The sequence below is a fragment of the Primulina eburnea genome, chromosome 2, assembly GCF_022965805.1.
Source record: "Primulina eburnea isolate SZY01 chromosome 2, ASM2296580v1, whole genome shotgun sequence".
Taxonomy (NCBI): Eukaryota; Viridiplantae; Streptophyta; class Magnoliopsida; order Lamiales; family Gesneriaceae; genus Primulina; species Primulina eburnea.
In genome coordinates, this window is record NC_133102.1 from 45,741,966 (window position 1) to 45,759,170 (window position 17,205).

The window sequence follows — 17,205 nt, forward strand, 5'->3', positions numbered from 1 at the left end:
GGCTAACGGAACGGCATTGTAGAAATCCGTAGTATAAATGAGATCATTTACATTCTATTCAAGATATTAAACTTTGGACTATCTTTAATAAAAATTTAACATACTATTCAGAAAATATTCACACATAGTACTCACGAACTATACCTGGCAGAATGTCTTCTATAGTGACGAGGGAAAGTTGTCAAGAACTTCTTTGTACACCACATTTTTTGTTTGCGAGTCACCAACATTTTTAAGCATATCTGGTTTAATCATCACTTTTGTATTCATCATAGACGTGCCTCTTGACAGTGCAACATATAATTGACCATGGGAGAAGACGGGCTCCGGTAAATAGATTCCGACGATTGGAATAGTTTGTCCTTGAGATTTGTTAATCGTCATAGCAAAACAAAGTCGAATAGGAAATTGCTTCCTTCTAAACTGGAAAGGGTAACCTTCATTTTCAGCAGGTGATAATGGTATTCGAGGGATAAAAACTTGTTTTCCAGAATGCTGCCCTACGGTTATCTCAGCATGTATAACATTAGCGTGAAATCCTTTACAAACCATTCGCGTTCCATTACAGAGTCCATCAGATGGATCAAGATTTCGCAACAACATAACCGGACAATTTTTTTTCAATGACAAACGGTGAGGAGGCAAACCTGTAGGAGATAAACTATTTAAAAATTCCTCCGGATAAAAATTTTGGGTGTCGTCAATTGCTTCATCAAAGCTTAGAAATGTCCTCAATTCTCCGGGGAACAATGACAATACTTTGTCATTCAACTTATCTACATAAGCATTTTTTGTTGCAAGAATTGCTCGATTTGTCATATATGTTGGCAAGTGGTTGTTCTCAGCAAGGTCCGGAAAGATTGCATCAATCAATTTTTGCTCTGATGAGTCAATATCATCATCACAAAAACTAATAATCATTTTATCGGGAATTTCGATATTTCCCGTATCATCAATATCTTCTATTCCTTTGCCAACTCTGAGCAGAAATTCGCTAAATACAGGGTCAGATCTTGCTCTCATGTTTTCATAAAACACTAATTGTTGCATACGTGGGTACAAGTAAGACCGTACTAAGCTTCCATTGATAGTCTCCTGAACTGTGGCTTTTGGAATCACAGGCAATACTTGCATAAAGTCACCACCTAAAACAACCAATTTTCCTCCAAATGGTTGTGATATGCCCACAAGATCTTGCAATGTTCGATCAACTGCTTCAATTGCAAATCGTTTTGCCATAGGTGCCTCGTCCCATATAATAAGCCGAGTTTCTCTTAACAATTCAGCCAAACCACTCTGCTTTGAAATACTGCAGAAGCTTTTTTCATGTACATCAATCGGAATCTTAAAGCGAGAGTGTGCTGTCCTACCACCAGGCAATATAGAAGCTGCCACTCCCGAAGTTGCAGTTGCTAAAGCAATCAAGTTTCTTTTTCTGACAGTCGCAAGCAAAGCTCGATATAAGAACGTTTTACCTGTACCACCTGGTCCATTAACGAAAAACAGTCCACTTCTCACAGAATCCAAGCATTCAATAATCTTATCATATGCATTCTGTTGTTCTTTATTTAACTTGAACCGGGCATCATCATCATCAGCCGATACTGGAACTGACATTTCATCCATAATCTCTCTGGAGACATCTTTCCGTGTGCTATCTTTTTGAAGAGGTTTTTTTGGCAAATCATAAAATTCTATTTTTTTTCCCATACTCTGTAGGAAGAAATCAACAGAATGTAGTGTCTCAAACAAAACATCCAAACCATCATTTGTTGCATGCCTTGTGAAATCTTCAGACAAATGTTTGTAAAATGAGTCCCACAAATTTCGAACATTGGCGGGTTCACAATAAGTCAAGATTGTTGCAAATAATCTTCTCAATGCATAAGGCATTTGGAAAGTTGTTGCCTCATTCAAGCATTCAAAATTACTTCGATCACATTCAAGTAATCCTCTGGACTGTGAAGCTTCCTTGAAAGTGAAGTAATTTTGATTGTTAAATGTTAATAAATAGTTAAAGGAAGTAGGACCTCTAACATGAAGGAGTAACAAGCGTAAATAATATCTTTCACCTTCAACAGGATTTGCAGCATTGACACGTCCAATTACCTTTCGTTGTTTTCTTTCGATCCAAATCTTACCCTGTTTATCCCAAACATAATGCTCAGGGATTTCAGAATACAAATATGCTCTTGCTTTGGAAGTAGTAGAACATAGATGAAAGAATTCAGTCAACATAGTTTTTGACGTTTGTTCAAGATTCAAAACGTTTCTCAAGTTTTGATTTTTCCAAAACGTCACACAATGTTTGTTTGGTAAATGGAGTGGTAAATTAATCACAGCGGGCGACATTTCATTCAAATCAAATTCGTAAATCCGCCACATGGATTCTTGTGCCGAAACCCAACGTGCATCTTGGAATTTTTTTTATTTCATCCACCAATTCCTGTGATTCATGTAACAAAAGATTCACACCTACTTTGTCATGACCCTTGTAGATGTACTTGTAAAGGTACTTGACAGCAGTCATTCCAGAGCACACTTCAACATTGATATGGCAATCATATCTATAAAGCAAATAAGGATTATAAGGTACCACCACCATTGTACAAAAAACACTAATCTAATTCCCCTCCTTTTAAGGCACTTTTATAAGTTACTTTATCTTTGCACAACTTTGTTTAATGTTTTGCCACGAAGTACTAGCAATTATTTTAGTACAATTACAAGCATTTTCATACACTAACATTAATAGTTGAGTTTTGATTCCAAAATTAATTTTACAAATATCCACGTGTATCTTTATAATAAAGATCATTTTCAAGAAAGTTTTTTAAATAATAAAATTATTATATATCCGAGTGATGGGCCGGGCAAAAGTGATGCAAGAAAAGTTGGCATTAATTGTTACTTTAAGGATTCAAGCCTTTTTCTGAATCTTTCTTCTTTAATTTCTTTTTTCTTTGTCATGAATTCTTCCTACTTAAGTATTAATGTGTACAGTTTGAAATATGATTTCTTTTTTTTTTTTTTGGGTCACTTCACGGAAAACATTAGTGCCTCATGAATTTATTAAACTCAATAAAGCATGCATAAATTGGTCGATTAATCAAATAGGAAATTGATTCCGATCCCATGTTTTTTTTATATAAAAAAATCAATATAAAAGTATTTCGATAATAAAAATAAAAGGTTGCATACGAAATTTGGCGATGTTCAACAAGGTTACAATAATCAAGAAACATAAAGTAGAAAAAGGGGAGAAAACGCATTCGTTCTTCACAATAACAACACAACTTTTACAAGTGGAGAAAGAGTTGGAATCTTAATACCTTCCATTTCCCTTCTCTTTTAAACTTGATGATAAAAGAAACCTAATAATGCTACTAATAATATAATAAAGACAGATATCAAAAGTGATATTTGAAAAAAAAGATTAAGCCAAGTTGATGTCCACTATGAAAAAAGGCAAAAAGGGCTTCGCCATAAAGCAAGTCTACGTCGAATATTCAGAGTGAACATGGCATGGCCAATCCCACAAATCCCTTTGTTTGCACAATATTTGGTGTTGCGGGCGTGCCAGGTGCGAAGTGCACCGATTTGTGTGAAAATGATAAAATCTAACTTCTAAAAACAAGCGATTGTGAATTCTAAATTTGATCGTCGGTTCTAATCTCCTAAAACAACTATAACGCCAAAATAAAGAAAACTATTGGGATTTGAGGAATAAATCTCTGACATCGTTTATATTTTCAATAAACTGTAGAAATTTACAAGACATAAAAATATAAAATATGAAGTTGCTGAAATCTACAAACGAGAAGACGTAAATAGAAATATGCTTGAAAGCTTGAAAAAGACTATTGCTTGAATATTGGAAATTTTGCAGAGAGTATTTGCAGATTTGTCTGTGTTGAAGAGTTGTGTTGTCTTTTGTGTGTCGCCGATGAACTCTTTTTCTTCACTGTGAGATATGGTTTCTTCCACTCCCCCATGACCCATGTTTCCCCGCTTCTCATTCCACGATCTGTCTCGATCCTCCCACGATTCTTCCCCCGATTCTTCCCACGTTTTCTCCAACTTAACGTCTCGTGATCAGTTTAAATGGACTGGGCTTGCTCTGCTAAGTTTGATGGGCCCATACAATTTAATCGGGCTTGTATTAATTTAACGTGGGCTTCATAATTTAATTATTTTTAGCCCAAACAATTGCCCCCCGCAAGCATTGGCCCGTGGGCCAAAATGCTTGTATGTAGCCAAATTCAATTCATTCATTTGGAGCGGCCCGTAAGCATTTTTTCTGAGGCGGGCTTGTAATTTTGGACCGAGCCCAATTATCTCTTGGATTTTTCACAGCCAATTCCCTTTCAGATTCAAAAACTCTACAGCCCGCTTTATTCTTATTTCTCTGTCTTCAACTTTTCTTTCCTCATCCCTGCATTCAGAGAACTACTTTTCTGTAGTCATTTCCACCCAAAGAGAGATTGGGTAGCTAATAAACTCAAAGTGCTTCTTGACCAAACTCTTCAACCTGCATTCCTCAAGGTATTCCAGCTGGTCCTCTTTTAGATCTCCTCATGTTTTCGCAGATGAGCCTATCTGGTAACAGTGAATGAGCCACTAGCTTGAGACTCCCATACATACCGATAATCATTATAATGTTAAGTAGTTACAGTAACCTTCTCAGCAACCAAGTAAGCTGAGTAGAAAGCAACACCAAGCTTAACTCCCCGTCGACCATGACCAGTACCGTCAATCCCTACCAGGTAATTGATGAATCTTACGTTAGTTGTTCCAACCAAGAAGTCATTCTGCTCATCATTGTGCCCTAATGGTGTTTGTGAATTTGTTCCAATGAAAATACATAAACATTTGCAAGACCCAAACTTGTTATGTTCATGAAGTCTTCTTGTGATACCAACATGCATGTGTCATGTATGTGCCGATGCTTCTTACATCTATGTCATAGTTCTTCCGCTCGGGTACCCAACTGAGGTCGTCGCTCAAGCTTCAAGCACGAGTCACCACTGTCTGCCCCTACTCATGACTCCAACCTCTATGGCCATTGGTAAATGTACTGCCCGTTTCTTGAATCTTATGCAATACAATTTGGTTTCTTCTTCCTGCCTTGTATGATTAACCTTGAGGCACTTTGACTCGCCTAGAGAAATTTGAGGGAATGACGACTTGTTTTGCCACAATATTGATCACTGTCATGTTACTCTATGTCATTTCCATGTTGGCTCCTTGTAGATGTTTACATGTCACTGCCCTTTGTTCCTTTGCTAGTATCGAGTTCCTGCGGGGAGTTGGATGGTTTTGTGCACCCCACCGACAAACAACTGATTCAAGCCATGTGTTGGCATAACTCCCCGCTAGATCACTAGCTCCCTTGTTCAACAAACGTGCATATGACCATGAATTGGCAGCCAAGAGGTAACTCTAATATTTTCTTTGTGTGTTGCACATCACTTGGGTCACATTCCCCCTACCCAAGCAGCCATTTGCATGCATTGCACTTCAGTTGGACCCCTTTCCCACATACACATTTACTTACTGTTCTTGCATGCGGTGACTCCGCTTTGTATTTGTTGACTGTTGGTTTGATGTTGTGGTTGTCGGGTGATGGATGTGGAATGAAGGTGGGTTTGTATGTGATGTTGTGTATTGGATGTTGGAAAGGAGTTTCTATTCGTTCTTAATCCACTTAACCCAACTCATTTCAATATCTTCAATCAAAACCATAGATTGGTCTAAAACTCCCCACTCGAGATTATTCTTTTCCTTGATTCTCTATCGAAACACAATGAATCCAATATGATAAAAGTGGCCTACTGGCCAACTTTCATTGGTCTTTCTCGTTTTTTGAATCATAACCAACAAATATTTGCATTAGTGGCCTTACGGCCTACTTAAAACAAAATTTTACAACATGAAGCTAAAAACCGTACAAAAATGGCTAGATAGCCTATTTCAATACCAAATTCCACTTCTGGGTTCTCTTGGGGTTCGCATAACGCCCTTGTTCTCTTCTGTTCTTCATTATTATTCGTTGTTCCGTTCGGTGAGCCCAACTCCCCGCTCGGTATGTTTCTTTCTTGCCCTATTCTAAGTGGCCTGAAGGCCTACTTCATGGGCCTGTCACTGCACACGCAAACAACCAATTTATATAATGGTGGTACGGTCCACTTCACCATTATTTCTGATACCATAAAAACATTGAAAATAAGTGGCCATAAGGCCGACTCCCTAGTGAAACAAAGGGCCTAAAAATGATGAATGAAAGTGGCTTACTGTCCCACTCTCTCTTATCAATTTTATTGTTGAATCATAAACATATATTTATTTCAGTGGCCCTAAGGCCTACATCACGTGACACCTTGAAATCAGGAACTTAATATTAAAAAAATGGCCCTGAAGGCCTACTCCTCACTGAAAAATGCCAACTCCCCACTGAAAAATGCCAACTCCCCACTGAAGATTAGCCTTTGTGATTGCTTTACTCGCAAGATCTTCCTACTTTTTCCCTCATACTCGGAAAATAGGGCTTGAGATACTTGCCGTTTATGCATCTTTTGTGTGGATGGCCATCTATGCTTGATAGCCAATATGCATTTCCGTCTAACACCTTATGTATCTTGAATGGTCCCTCCCAGTTGGGAGACCATTTGCCCAGCTCCCTATCCTTTGTTCCTAGTGGTAGTATGGTCTTCCACACTATTTCTCTTTCATGGAAACTTTTCTTGTTAACTCTTTTGTTGTAGATTCTTGCCACTTTCTGTTTCTGTAACAGCAAAGCATTGTACGCTTGGATTCTCAACTCATCTAGTTCTTCTAGTTCCATGATCATTGCTTCATTATAATGCTCAAGGGAAAGTTCATTTTGCTTTGCCACTCGCATTGATGGCACCATAATCTCCAATGGGAGCACTGCATCATGGCCAAAGGTAAGGGAAAAAGGGCTCACTCCAGTGGCAGTCCTCTTGGATGTCCTGTATGCCCACAGAGTTTCTGATAATAGCCTTGGCCAATCCCTAGGATTCTCTTCCATCATCTTTTGTAGAATCTTTATCAACACTTTATTTGACGCTTCGGCTTGCCCGTTGGACTGTGGGTAATGAGGGGATGAGTTTATCAATTTAATTCCATAGTCTTCTGCAAACTCCCTCATATCTGAGCCTGTGAACATAGTTCCCTGATCTGTGGTCAATGACTCTGGAATTCCAAATCTATGAATAATATTCTCTTTCACAAAGTTAATAACATCCCCTTGCTCCGCTTTCTTCAAGGGCACTGCTTCTACCCATTTGGTGAAAAAATCTGTAGCCACAAGGATGAACGAGTGGCCTTTAGATGATGAAGGGTAGATTTTCCCTATTAAGTCCATGGCCCAGCCTTTGAATGGCCATGGTTTGACAACGCTGTGAAGTTCATCCGCTGGAATTCTTTGGATGTTCCCGTGTCTCTGACATGGCTGACATCCCTTAGCATATTTGATGCAATCTTTCAGGATGGATGGCCAATAGTAGCCATACCTCCTTATCAACCATCTCATCTTTATTCCAGATTGATGCGCTCCACACACTCCCTCATGAACTTGCTTCATGATCTCCAAAGCCTCTGGGAAGCCTATGCATCTGAGAAGCAGACCATCTAGCCCTTTCCTGTACAAATCACCCTCCACTAAAACGTAATTAAGAGCTCTCATTTTTAAACCACGTGGAATATCTCTCCCGGTTGATTCTAGCACCTGTTTTATGTCATCCCTCCAGTCACCAGCTAAGTTTATATCCAAGTTGAGCGTATCTACCTGAATCCCTCTTTGCTGAATTGAAGGGTGGTTTCTCTTTTGAATCAACACCAGCCTGTGTGTAAGTTCCGGAGACATCTTCAATCCCGAAGCAACCTGTGCCAACTCGTCTGCCTCCCAATTTTCTTGTCTTGGGACGTGTACTAATGACACTTCCTCGAAATCATCTAGCAGTTGGGATGCAGCGGTATAGTAAGGAGCTAAGGACAAACTTGTGCATTTGAACTCCCCTGACAGCTGTTTGAGTACCAGCTGAGAATCCCCTGATATCAATAACTCTCTTGCACCTAAGTCTTTCAGAATTTCCAATCCAATGACCAGTGCTTCGTATTCCGCTTGATTGTTGGTGCATGGGAAATTCAAATTAAAGGATAGAGCGGTTTTCACACCTCTTGGGGAGGTGATCACAATACCAGCTCCAGCTGCTGTTTCTGTACTTGATCCATCGAACTTCAACTCCCAGGGTTGAACTCCCACTCCACAAACTGGAAATCCAACCTGTTCTCCAATAAACTCATCAAGTGAAGGGTGATCAGCTAAAAAATCGGCGATAGCTTGGCCTTTTACTGATTTTTGGGGATAATATGTCAATGTAAACTCGGCCAATGCTAAAGACCATTTGCCAATTCTCCCAGAGAGGATGGGTCTATTAAGCATGTATTTAATCAAATCGGTTTTAGCCACCACAAACACTCTTGATTGAATTAAATAATGTCTTAACTTAGTACATGCATAATACAGTGTTAAGCATAGCTTTTCAATCACAGAGTATTTCACCTCTACTGGAGTAAGGAATCTACTCAAATAATAGATGGCTTGTTCATTTCCTTCATGATTATTTTGAACTAGTAGGCATCCAATTGACTCATGAGCAGCAGAGATGTATAATTTAAGGGGCATTCCATACCTGGGAGGCATCAGAACAGGTGGGTTAGATAGATAACCCTTGATCACATCAAAAGCTTTCTGATGCGATTCCTCCCATTTGAACTCCCCGCTGTCTTTGAGCTTCAACAGCTGTGAAAACTCCTTTGTCTTCCCTGCAAGGTTAGAGATAAAACGCCTCAGGTAATTCACTTGCCCAAGGAAGCGTTGCAACTCTTTCTTGTTTCTAGGCGGATTTGCTTCCATAATGGCTTTGGCTTTGTTTTTATCCACTTCAACTCCCCTCTGGTGCACAAGAAATCCCAGAAAGTTTCCTGCCTTCACGCCAAATGCACATTTCAATGGATTTAACTTCAATTCATGTTGCCTCATTCTTTGGAAACTCTTCCTCAAGTGCTCAATGTGATCAGTAGCTTGTTTAGACTTTACAACTATATCATCTATATATACTTCAATATGATGTCCTATCATGTCATGAAAGATGGAGTTCATGGCTCTTTGATACGTGGCTCCCGCGTTCTTTAGCCCGAATGGCATAACAAGCCATTCAAACGTACCAACAGCTCCCGGGCATCTGAATGCTGTTTTGTGAGTGTCAGTCTCAGCTATTTTGATTTGGTTGTAGCCCGAGAATCCATCCATGAAAGATAACATCTCATGTCTAGCCACTGAATCAATCAACATATCAGGTATCGGCATTACATACACATCCTTGGGAGTTGCACAGTTCAAGTCTCGGAAGTCGATGCATATTCTGACCTTACCATTCTTTTTCATTACTGGCACAATGTTTGAAAGCCACTCGGTATATCGGATTGGCTTTATAAACTTGGCCTTCAACAATTTCTCAACTTCCTCTTTCACTTTCAATTCAACTTCTTTTGACATGCGACGAGATGACTGTTGAAATGGTTTGAAACCTTCTTTGAGTGGAAGTCGATGTTCGACCAATTTTCGGTCCAACCCTGGCATGTCATCATAACCCCATGCAAAACAATCTTTGTATTCCTTCAACATGCTGATCAAGTCTTGCTTCAACTGCTCTTCCAGTAACTTACTCACATATACAACTTTTGGATTCTCAAGCTCCCCCAAGTTAATCTCTTCCAATGGGTCTTGAACTTCATGTTGGCCATCTTCCAGTTGAGATGGCGCCATCAACAACTCATCGACTTGGAGCTCATCATTTTCGTATTCTTCTTCTTGGACCACTTCAGTTCCATAAGTGTCCCATGCTTCCTCTTCCTTTAGTTTTTCCAGTACTTGCTGCACATGTGCCTTCCATATAGAGGTTGCAGCTACCTCCTTTCTTCGTTGGTTCGAATCAATCATCAATCTCCTCAATCAGTGGCTGAATTATCGGCCTCGATGGCACGATAACGGTAGGTTTGAGGATTCTTTCCAACACCGAGCTTGGAGTTGGTGTTTGCATGTACAGTGGATTTTCTTTCTTGCTATTGCTACGGATTTTGATGGGCCCAAAATCCCCATTATAATATCTGGCTTCTACTGCACTTGCACTTGTTTGGAACGGTTGTCCATCCGCTTCTACGACCTCCACGTCATCCCCCTTCCAAAATAACAACAGTTGGTGCATTGAGGATGGTATGCACTGGTTTGCATGGATCCAATCTCTGCCTAACAACGCTTGGAAGTTGGCGGAGGAGTTTACCACGAAGAATGCACATAAAGATGACATACTCCCCACAGTAACATCGGCGGGGAGTACCCCAATGGTCTTGGTAGTTTCCCCTGTAAATGCAGCAACCGAAACTTCTGAAGGGATCAAGTCTTCTTCATTTTTGCCTAGATTTTTCAACATTCTTACTGGGAGAACGTTCACTGCTGAGCCATTGTCAATCAACACTCTAGACACTGGCTTCCCATTCAAGTGGGCTTTGATGTACAACGGCCTTATGTGCTTGGTCATGGCCGGTGTAGGCTTTTCAAGTATCACCTGCTGAGGCTTGTTTCGGTGATCCTCCTTGATAATCACTTTTGAACTCCCTTCGGGGAGTTTAATTGCCTGATCTTCTTTTTGCGACGATTCATGGGGTATCAACTCCCCGTTCCCTTCTTCTACCATTTTAAATATCTCGGGTAGTATCACCACTCCAGTGGCACAATCCACAGTGATGTGAAATTCCCCAACGCGAAAATTAATTGATTTCCTTGCTTGATCATCCTCTTCGCTTAATAAATCATCATCGTCTTCAACAAACTTGTCCTCAGTAGCCGATCTTCCAAACTTAGATTTACTCCCCACTGGCTCATTGGAGACTGGAACATCAGTTTTGGATTCATTCTTCAGCTTAGCGAACTCCTCTCTTCTTGCAATAGCTCTTTCTCTCAACAGTCGTCTCTTTTGTGTCCTAGTCGGTGGCCTAGGGAACTTTTTGTGTTGGGCCACTCTCCAAGACTCACTGAACTCCCCTCTGGCTGGAAGAACGTATCTTGGCTTTATTCCACTGTTCTCAATCATTTTTCCTTTTGTGATTTCGTATGAACGCCGTTCTCTGCCGTGATCAGCTGATACTTTTCTGGTTTCCACCCTCCTTGACTCAAATTCACATGAATTTCTCCTGTTTGAATACCTTTGGTGATGACTGTGAGATGACTCCCCTCTGAACCATTGCTTCTCCATCACTGGTCTTTCAAGAAAATGTTGATCCCTCGGCCTAAAGGCCGCGGATTCACCAACACTTCTAGGGAAACGCTGTTGGGCTATTGGCATTCCATCGACACTGTGCCTTTCATGAGCTTCAAACAATTGACCCTTTGGAATCCAGTATTTCTTGATCACTCGGTCTTTCACTGCAAAAGATAGCCTTCTCTTCTCATTGAGAAGATCTCTCAAATCTGTCATATTCACATTAACCAAAGCAACGGGGGGAAAAGGATCGTCATCCACCGCCATAGACTCTTGTTTGTTAGGGAACTTCACAACTCCCTTGTTAATTCTGTCCTGCAAGATATTCTTGAACGCCCAACAAGACTTCGTAGCATGATTGTAAGAGTTGTGGTACTTACAATACTCTCTTCCCTTCAGCTCTTCTGTAGGTGGCATCTTATGATCAGGCGGGAATGTGATGAATTTTTCCTTTACCAAGAAATCGAAGATTTCCTCGGTCTTTGACGTGTCAAAAGTATAGTGCATGTCTTTGGGGAGTTGGGAGCTATTATTCTTTTCAGGTTCTGCTGGCTTCTTTTTTAGCAGGGGAACGGTGCAAGAACCAGCTGACCGAATCTCCGCCAATGCCACATCTTCCACCTCTTGATAATACGACCCCATAGCAGTTTTCTTCTTGTACGACTCTTCCCTCAAAAGCTCTTCGTATTCAGCCACTTTGGCGGCTAGCTCAAAGAAATCCCTGAACTCCATTCCCTGGAATTTCTTCCTTAATTCAAAATCTAGCCCCTTTTGTGCCATCTTCACGAACTCAGTCTCGGGTAGGAACACCTTGCACCTATTCTTCATCTTCTTGAACCTGTCTATGAAATATTCCACAGACTCTCCTTTCTTTTGAGTGACTCTGGATAAGTCGGCAATGCACACTTCAGGCTCTGTTCTATAGAATTGAATGTGAAATTGTCTTTCCATTTCTTGCCAACTCATCACTGAATTTCTGGGGAGCGAGGCATACCAAGCGAATGCAGTTCCAGTGAGGGAATTTGGGAATAGCCGCAACTTTAGATTGTTGAAGTTCTCCAAGTTGGCTAATTCCCCGCACTGGATGGTGAATCTGGCTATGTGTTCCATGCTGGACTGGCCATCCTCCCCGGAGAATAAACTGAACTCATGCACTCTATAACCCCTTGGGTACGGGTTATTCACGTCAATGTAGTCTGGATATGGTTTGTGGAACTCTGGGCGGCCAATCTGTTTCAAGGCCGGCCCATATAACTCTTGAACAGCTTCTCTCACCATTTCTGGATCAATCCCGTGCAAATTCCGAGCGGGGAGTTGGTGATGGTAATTTGCCCCCCGAGCTTGAAACCCTGCATTTAAACCAAAATTACCCCCTGGGAAGCCTCCATCTCCTCCTGGATAATCCATGTGCGATATGTCATCATAAGCTCCCGGTTGGTACAGAGGATTGGTCACGCTGAACACTTGAGCAACTGGTTGCTTCGAGCTCCCCACTCCATGAGTACGTGGATATGGCTGAGCTCTCCCTCCTAAGGTTTCTTCTCTCTTGTGAGGTGGTGTGTACCTTCTTTCGGGCTGATTTGGGAGAGTACACTCTGGGCGGCGGGGATCGCCAGCCCTTGAGTCTCCAACTCCCTGATCGGATTCATGAACTTGGTTGCTTCCCTGGTCAGCCTCTTTGCCAGTAGTATTTTGCTCTCCTCGAAGGGACTTACTCGGCTTACACAAAATGGATTTCAAACAGTCAGCCATCGCCTTAGATAATGCCAGTGAGATTTCCTCAATCTTTGTATCAGTCAGTTCTCCAATCACCCTGTTTGAGACTTGGTCATTAGTAGTAGAAATCTGTAGATCCATTTCTTCAACCTGTGGTTCAACAACGTGTTGTTCTGGCTGAGGCGCTTGAGTTCCCTCTTGATTCGCCAGAGACTCCCCACCCTCCTGATTCACGTTTTCCTTTCTTCTTGGCGGCATAGTGATGGTCCCACCGGGCGTGCCAAAAATATGTTTGCACAATATTTGGTGTTGCGGGCGTGCCAGGTGCGAAGTGCACCGATTTGTGTGAAAATGATAAAATCTAACTTCTAAAAACAAGCGATTGTGAATTCTAAATTTGATCGTCGGTTCTAATCTCCTAAAACAACTATAACGCCAAAATAAAGAAAACTATTGGGATTTGAGGAATAAATCTCTGACATCGTTTATATTTTCAATAAACTGTAGAAATTTACAAGACATAAAAATATAAAATATGAAGTTGCTGAAATCTACAAACGAGAAGACGTAAATAGAAATATGCTTGAAAGCTTGAAAAAGACTATTGCTTGAATATTGGAAATTTTGCAGAGAGTATTTGCAGATTTGTCTGTGTTGAAGAGTTGTGTTGTCTTTTGTGTGTCGCCGATGAACTCTTTTTCTTCACTGTGAGATATGGTTTCTTCCACTCCCCCATGACCCATGTTTCCCCGCTTCTCATTCCACGATCTGTCTCGATCCTCCCACGATTCTTCCCCCGATTCTTCCCACGTTTTCTCCAACTTAACGTCTCGTGATCAGTTTAAATGGACTGGGCTTGCTCTGCTAAGTTTGATGGGCCCATACAATTTAATCGGGCTTGTATTAATTTAACGTGGGCTTCATAATTTAATTATTTTTAGCCCAAACACCCTTATTTTTTTTTGATCTTATTTACCTGCAAAAACAGAAAATGTAACCAAACATTATATACAATAAAATTTACAATCGAACCCATAAAATGATCGATAGCTACACAAATCTTGATATTTTTTTAAAAAAAATGAAATGAAGTTTCACCTTTTCCACCGGACAACCTTCTAAGAAAGGTGAGAAAGATGATGAGCAAGGCGACTCCGGCCAATAATCCAATGATGATTGCAAATGTCTTCTCCGACTCGCTGTGATCAGATGACTCTGTAATTGAATATAATTAATTGATACATTGTTAATGCAATTTTGTAGAAAAAGTTGATAAGCAAAATTTTTCTTACCGTGATGCTGGTTTGCGTATATTTGAGCACCACGGGTGGAATACCTCGCATAACACTTGGCCAAGAACATATCCCCAAACACAGCGCCACCGCACTCGGACTTCAGCCGCCGTATCGCCTCAGAGACGCAATCCTGGCACTGCCCCGTGCTCAAGTCTCCCACACATTGCGCCACCCCTTCGACGTCCTCGGAACCTCCGACCCTGTACGCGCCTCCGGCCCCATTCAAACTCGCCAGCATGGCATCGCGGTGGCTCATCTCATCTGCGCTGTAACCATCGGACGGCCCGCATTTCTTCATCGCCACGGTCTTGTCCTCCACCCCGATGAACGAAGCGTTGTCGTATTTCACGAAGCAGCCTTCCAGCTGTATGGCACCGCCGCATGTCTGGGGGCATAGCGGGCCGAGCTTTGTCGCGGCTTGAGCCACACAGGTGGCGCAGTCCGGCATGGCTAAATCAGCCCGGCATTGGTATAGCCCGTAAACTATGTCTGGTGAGCTTGAGCCCATTATTGTGTACTTATTGTAGGAAGAGTAAGTGGCTGAATTCACGAGGGATGTGAGGAGTGAATTGACATTTGACTGGTAGGGGGAGTTGGGTGCATATTTTATCTGTGAGCAGCCACCGTAGAGGAACGTGTCGGGAGACGAATGTGCAGGGAAGATGAAGAAGAAGAAGAGGAAGACGACATGGAGGGAAATTTTGAAGAGTTGAAGAATTTGGCGTGCTGTAGTTTTCTCCATGAATACGAGCTTTGATTGTCTGTGAGAAGAAGACAGATCAATTAGAGGCAACGTTGTGTAACTATGGGAGTGCTAATGAATTGAAATGGCTACTTCCATGGTAGTGTATTTATTTAAGCAGGAATTGGCCTTTGAAAATAGGGATCCTTAGCTTCGTCCCGTTTTACGTTCATTTCATACTAAGGTGAAATAATTTGAAGGGAAAAATTGTATTAATTGTGTTAAGTCTCGTCAACTTCACATTCACGTTACATCAACATCACGTCGAAAAAAAATGAAATTCAATAATATAGATTATAAAAAAAAAAACATAACATATTAAAAATATAATTCCCCTAATTTCAATTATAAATAATATTTATTTGTGGAAAAATGAAGATTAAAAGTCAAATATACCAATATATAATTATGTGCTATAAATTTTATTGGAGCAATCATAAAACTCATTTTCTTGGAAAATTTAGAATGAGTAAGTATTAGTGTAATATGGAAAGTTACACGAATGATTTTTTTTATATACTTATATGCTTAAATCCATGGAGATTTCTGATGAACATTGAAGAAAGAGGGGGATTTCTTTTCTTTTCCTTTTCTAATGAATAGAAATAATGGGAATTCTTTTATTGTTTTTACTTATAATCGAAATGATAGACACGATTTATATATTATATCACGTTATCATAATATACAATTTCATCCAAATATTATGGACAAAAATTTATGTGAGACGGTCTCACGGATCGAATTTGTGAGACAGATATCTTATTTAGGTTATCCATGAAAAAATATAATTTTTTATGCTATTTAGAGTATTACTTTTTACTATGAATATTGGTAGAGTTGGCTCGTCTCACAGATTAGTATCCATGAGACGGTCTCACATAAGATTCACTCTACTTTTTATTGTGAATATCAATAGGATTGACCTGTCTCACAGATAAAGATTCGTGAGACTGTCTCACAAGAGACATACTCAATATTATGAGTATCACTTGGGTCGTGGAACCCGACCATATATAAGTCTAAGGGGTTTTCAATCTGCTTTTAATTTTTAATTTTTTTTTATATAAGAAGATAACTTCATTCTGAAAATGGTAATTTTGTGAAGCTGATTTAATAAGTAATAAAATGATTGGGGCATAATAAATGCATGTGAAAAAAGCATCTGAAATAAAGTTTGCATTTGCGTGTTGTGTGTAGTAATTTGTATTTTGAATTTGAGAAAATTATATTTTTAGTCTTGTAATTTGTATTCTTTTAATTTGGTCATGTTAAAAATGAATTTATATATTTTTTTATAGCTTTTATTTCTTTTAAATTTTTGGTCTTTTTATTATAAATTTCATTTTTAGTCCTATAACTTTTTTTCTTTTTTTCCATTTTAGTTTTTTTTTATCCGAGTTCATCGTGACTTCCGGTTAAAAAGACAAAAAAAAAAAATAAAAGTTAAAGGACCAAAATAAAAATATATATATAAAACTCACATGACTTAAAATAAAAATTCATCGTAACATGACCAAAAATGAAAAAAAAAACATGTAAGTTACATGACTGAAAATGTAATTTTATCATTAAAATTACTAAAAATGCAAATTACAAATATAATTTTTTCTTTTCAATTATTTATTTGATATTCATGATAGTAATTAAGATGGTCGAATATTTTGTTTGGTGTGTTCTTTAAAAATTACTACATAAGATGTATAGGTCCAAACCGCAGGAGTTTAAATATGTTTCCATGACTAATGCAAAATAAACCTTTAATTAATTTCACAAATAAATAAATAATTTAGAGAAATTGATCATAGCGTGTACCTTCTATATATTTACTTGCATATCAAATCGGTTTCAAATAATTTTTTTACAAATGTTAGTCATTTGATTTTTTTCAAAGAAATAAGTAAATTAATTGACTGAGACAGAACTGTATAATGTAATCAACGAATAAAAAAATATTCCAACATTTAAGTAAGTGATAATTATGTCAAATATTAGTGAGTTAATTTTGAATTTGAGTCGGATCAGATAATTAAATCTAATATAAGATTTCAATTTCCATAAATAAATATTTATGGAAAATTTGCGTTTGGATATGCCTCATGGTACG

General features: G+C 39.4%; 2 protein-coding genes across 2 annotated transcripts; both read right to left on the minus strand.

Annotated features, from left to right (window-relative positions):
* Window positions 1-2,230, minus strand: LOC140824810 (uncharacterized). The gene is made up of 2 exons (XM_073186356.1): window positions 2,073-2,230; window positions 1-1,971 (listed from the first exon to the last, which is right to left on the minus strand). The coding sequence occupies exons 1-2, from the start codon at window positions 2,091-2,093 to the stop codon at window positions 160-162; spliced, it is 1,833 nt and encodes a 610-aa protein (XP_073042457.1). The 5' UTR covers window positions 2,094-2,230; the 3' UTR covers window positions 1-159.
* A 1,033-nt stretch (window positions 2,231-3,263) lies between these two features.
* Window positions 3,264-15,262, minus strand: LOC140823686 (plasmodesmata-located protein 7-like). The gene is made up of 4 exons (XM_073185153.1): window positions 14,354-15,262; window positions 14,160-14,276; window positions 14,012-14,037; window positions 3,264-3,545 (listed from the first exon to the last, which is right to left on the minus strand). The coding sequence occupies exons 1-3, from the start codon at window positions 15,096-15,098 to the stop codon at window positions 14,030-14,032; spliced, it is 870 nt and encodes a 289-aa protein (XP_073041254.1). The 5' UTR covers window positions 15,099-15,262; the 3' UTR covers window positions 3,264-3,545; window positions 14,012-14,029.
* Between the last annotated feature and the right edge of the window lie 1,943 nt (window positions 15,263-17,205).

What these genes read in the sequence shown, in the direction of transcription:
- LOC140824810 (XM_073186356.1), bottom strand. Translation starts at nt 2,093, where the DNA reads ATGCTGCAAATCCTGTTGAAG. An exon ending in TGCTGCAAATCCTGTTGAAG is followed by an intron (nt 1,972 to 2,072) that starts GTGAAAGATATT and finishes TTCACTTTCAAG; the next exon opens with GAAGCTTCACAGTCCAGAGG.
- LOC140823686 (XM_073185153.1), bottom strand. Translation starts at nt 15,098, where the DNA reads ATGGAGAAAACTACAGCACGCCAAATTCTTCAACTCTTCAAAATTTCC. An exon ending in ATACGCAAACCAGCATCACG is followed by an intron (nt 14,277 to 14,353) that starts GTAAGAAAAATT and finishes ATTCAATTACAG; the next exon opens with AGTCATCTGATCACAGCGAG.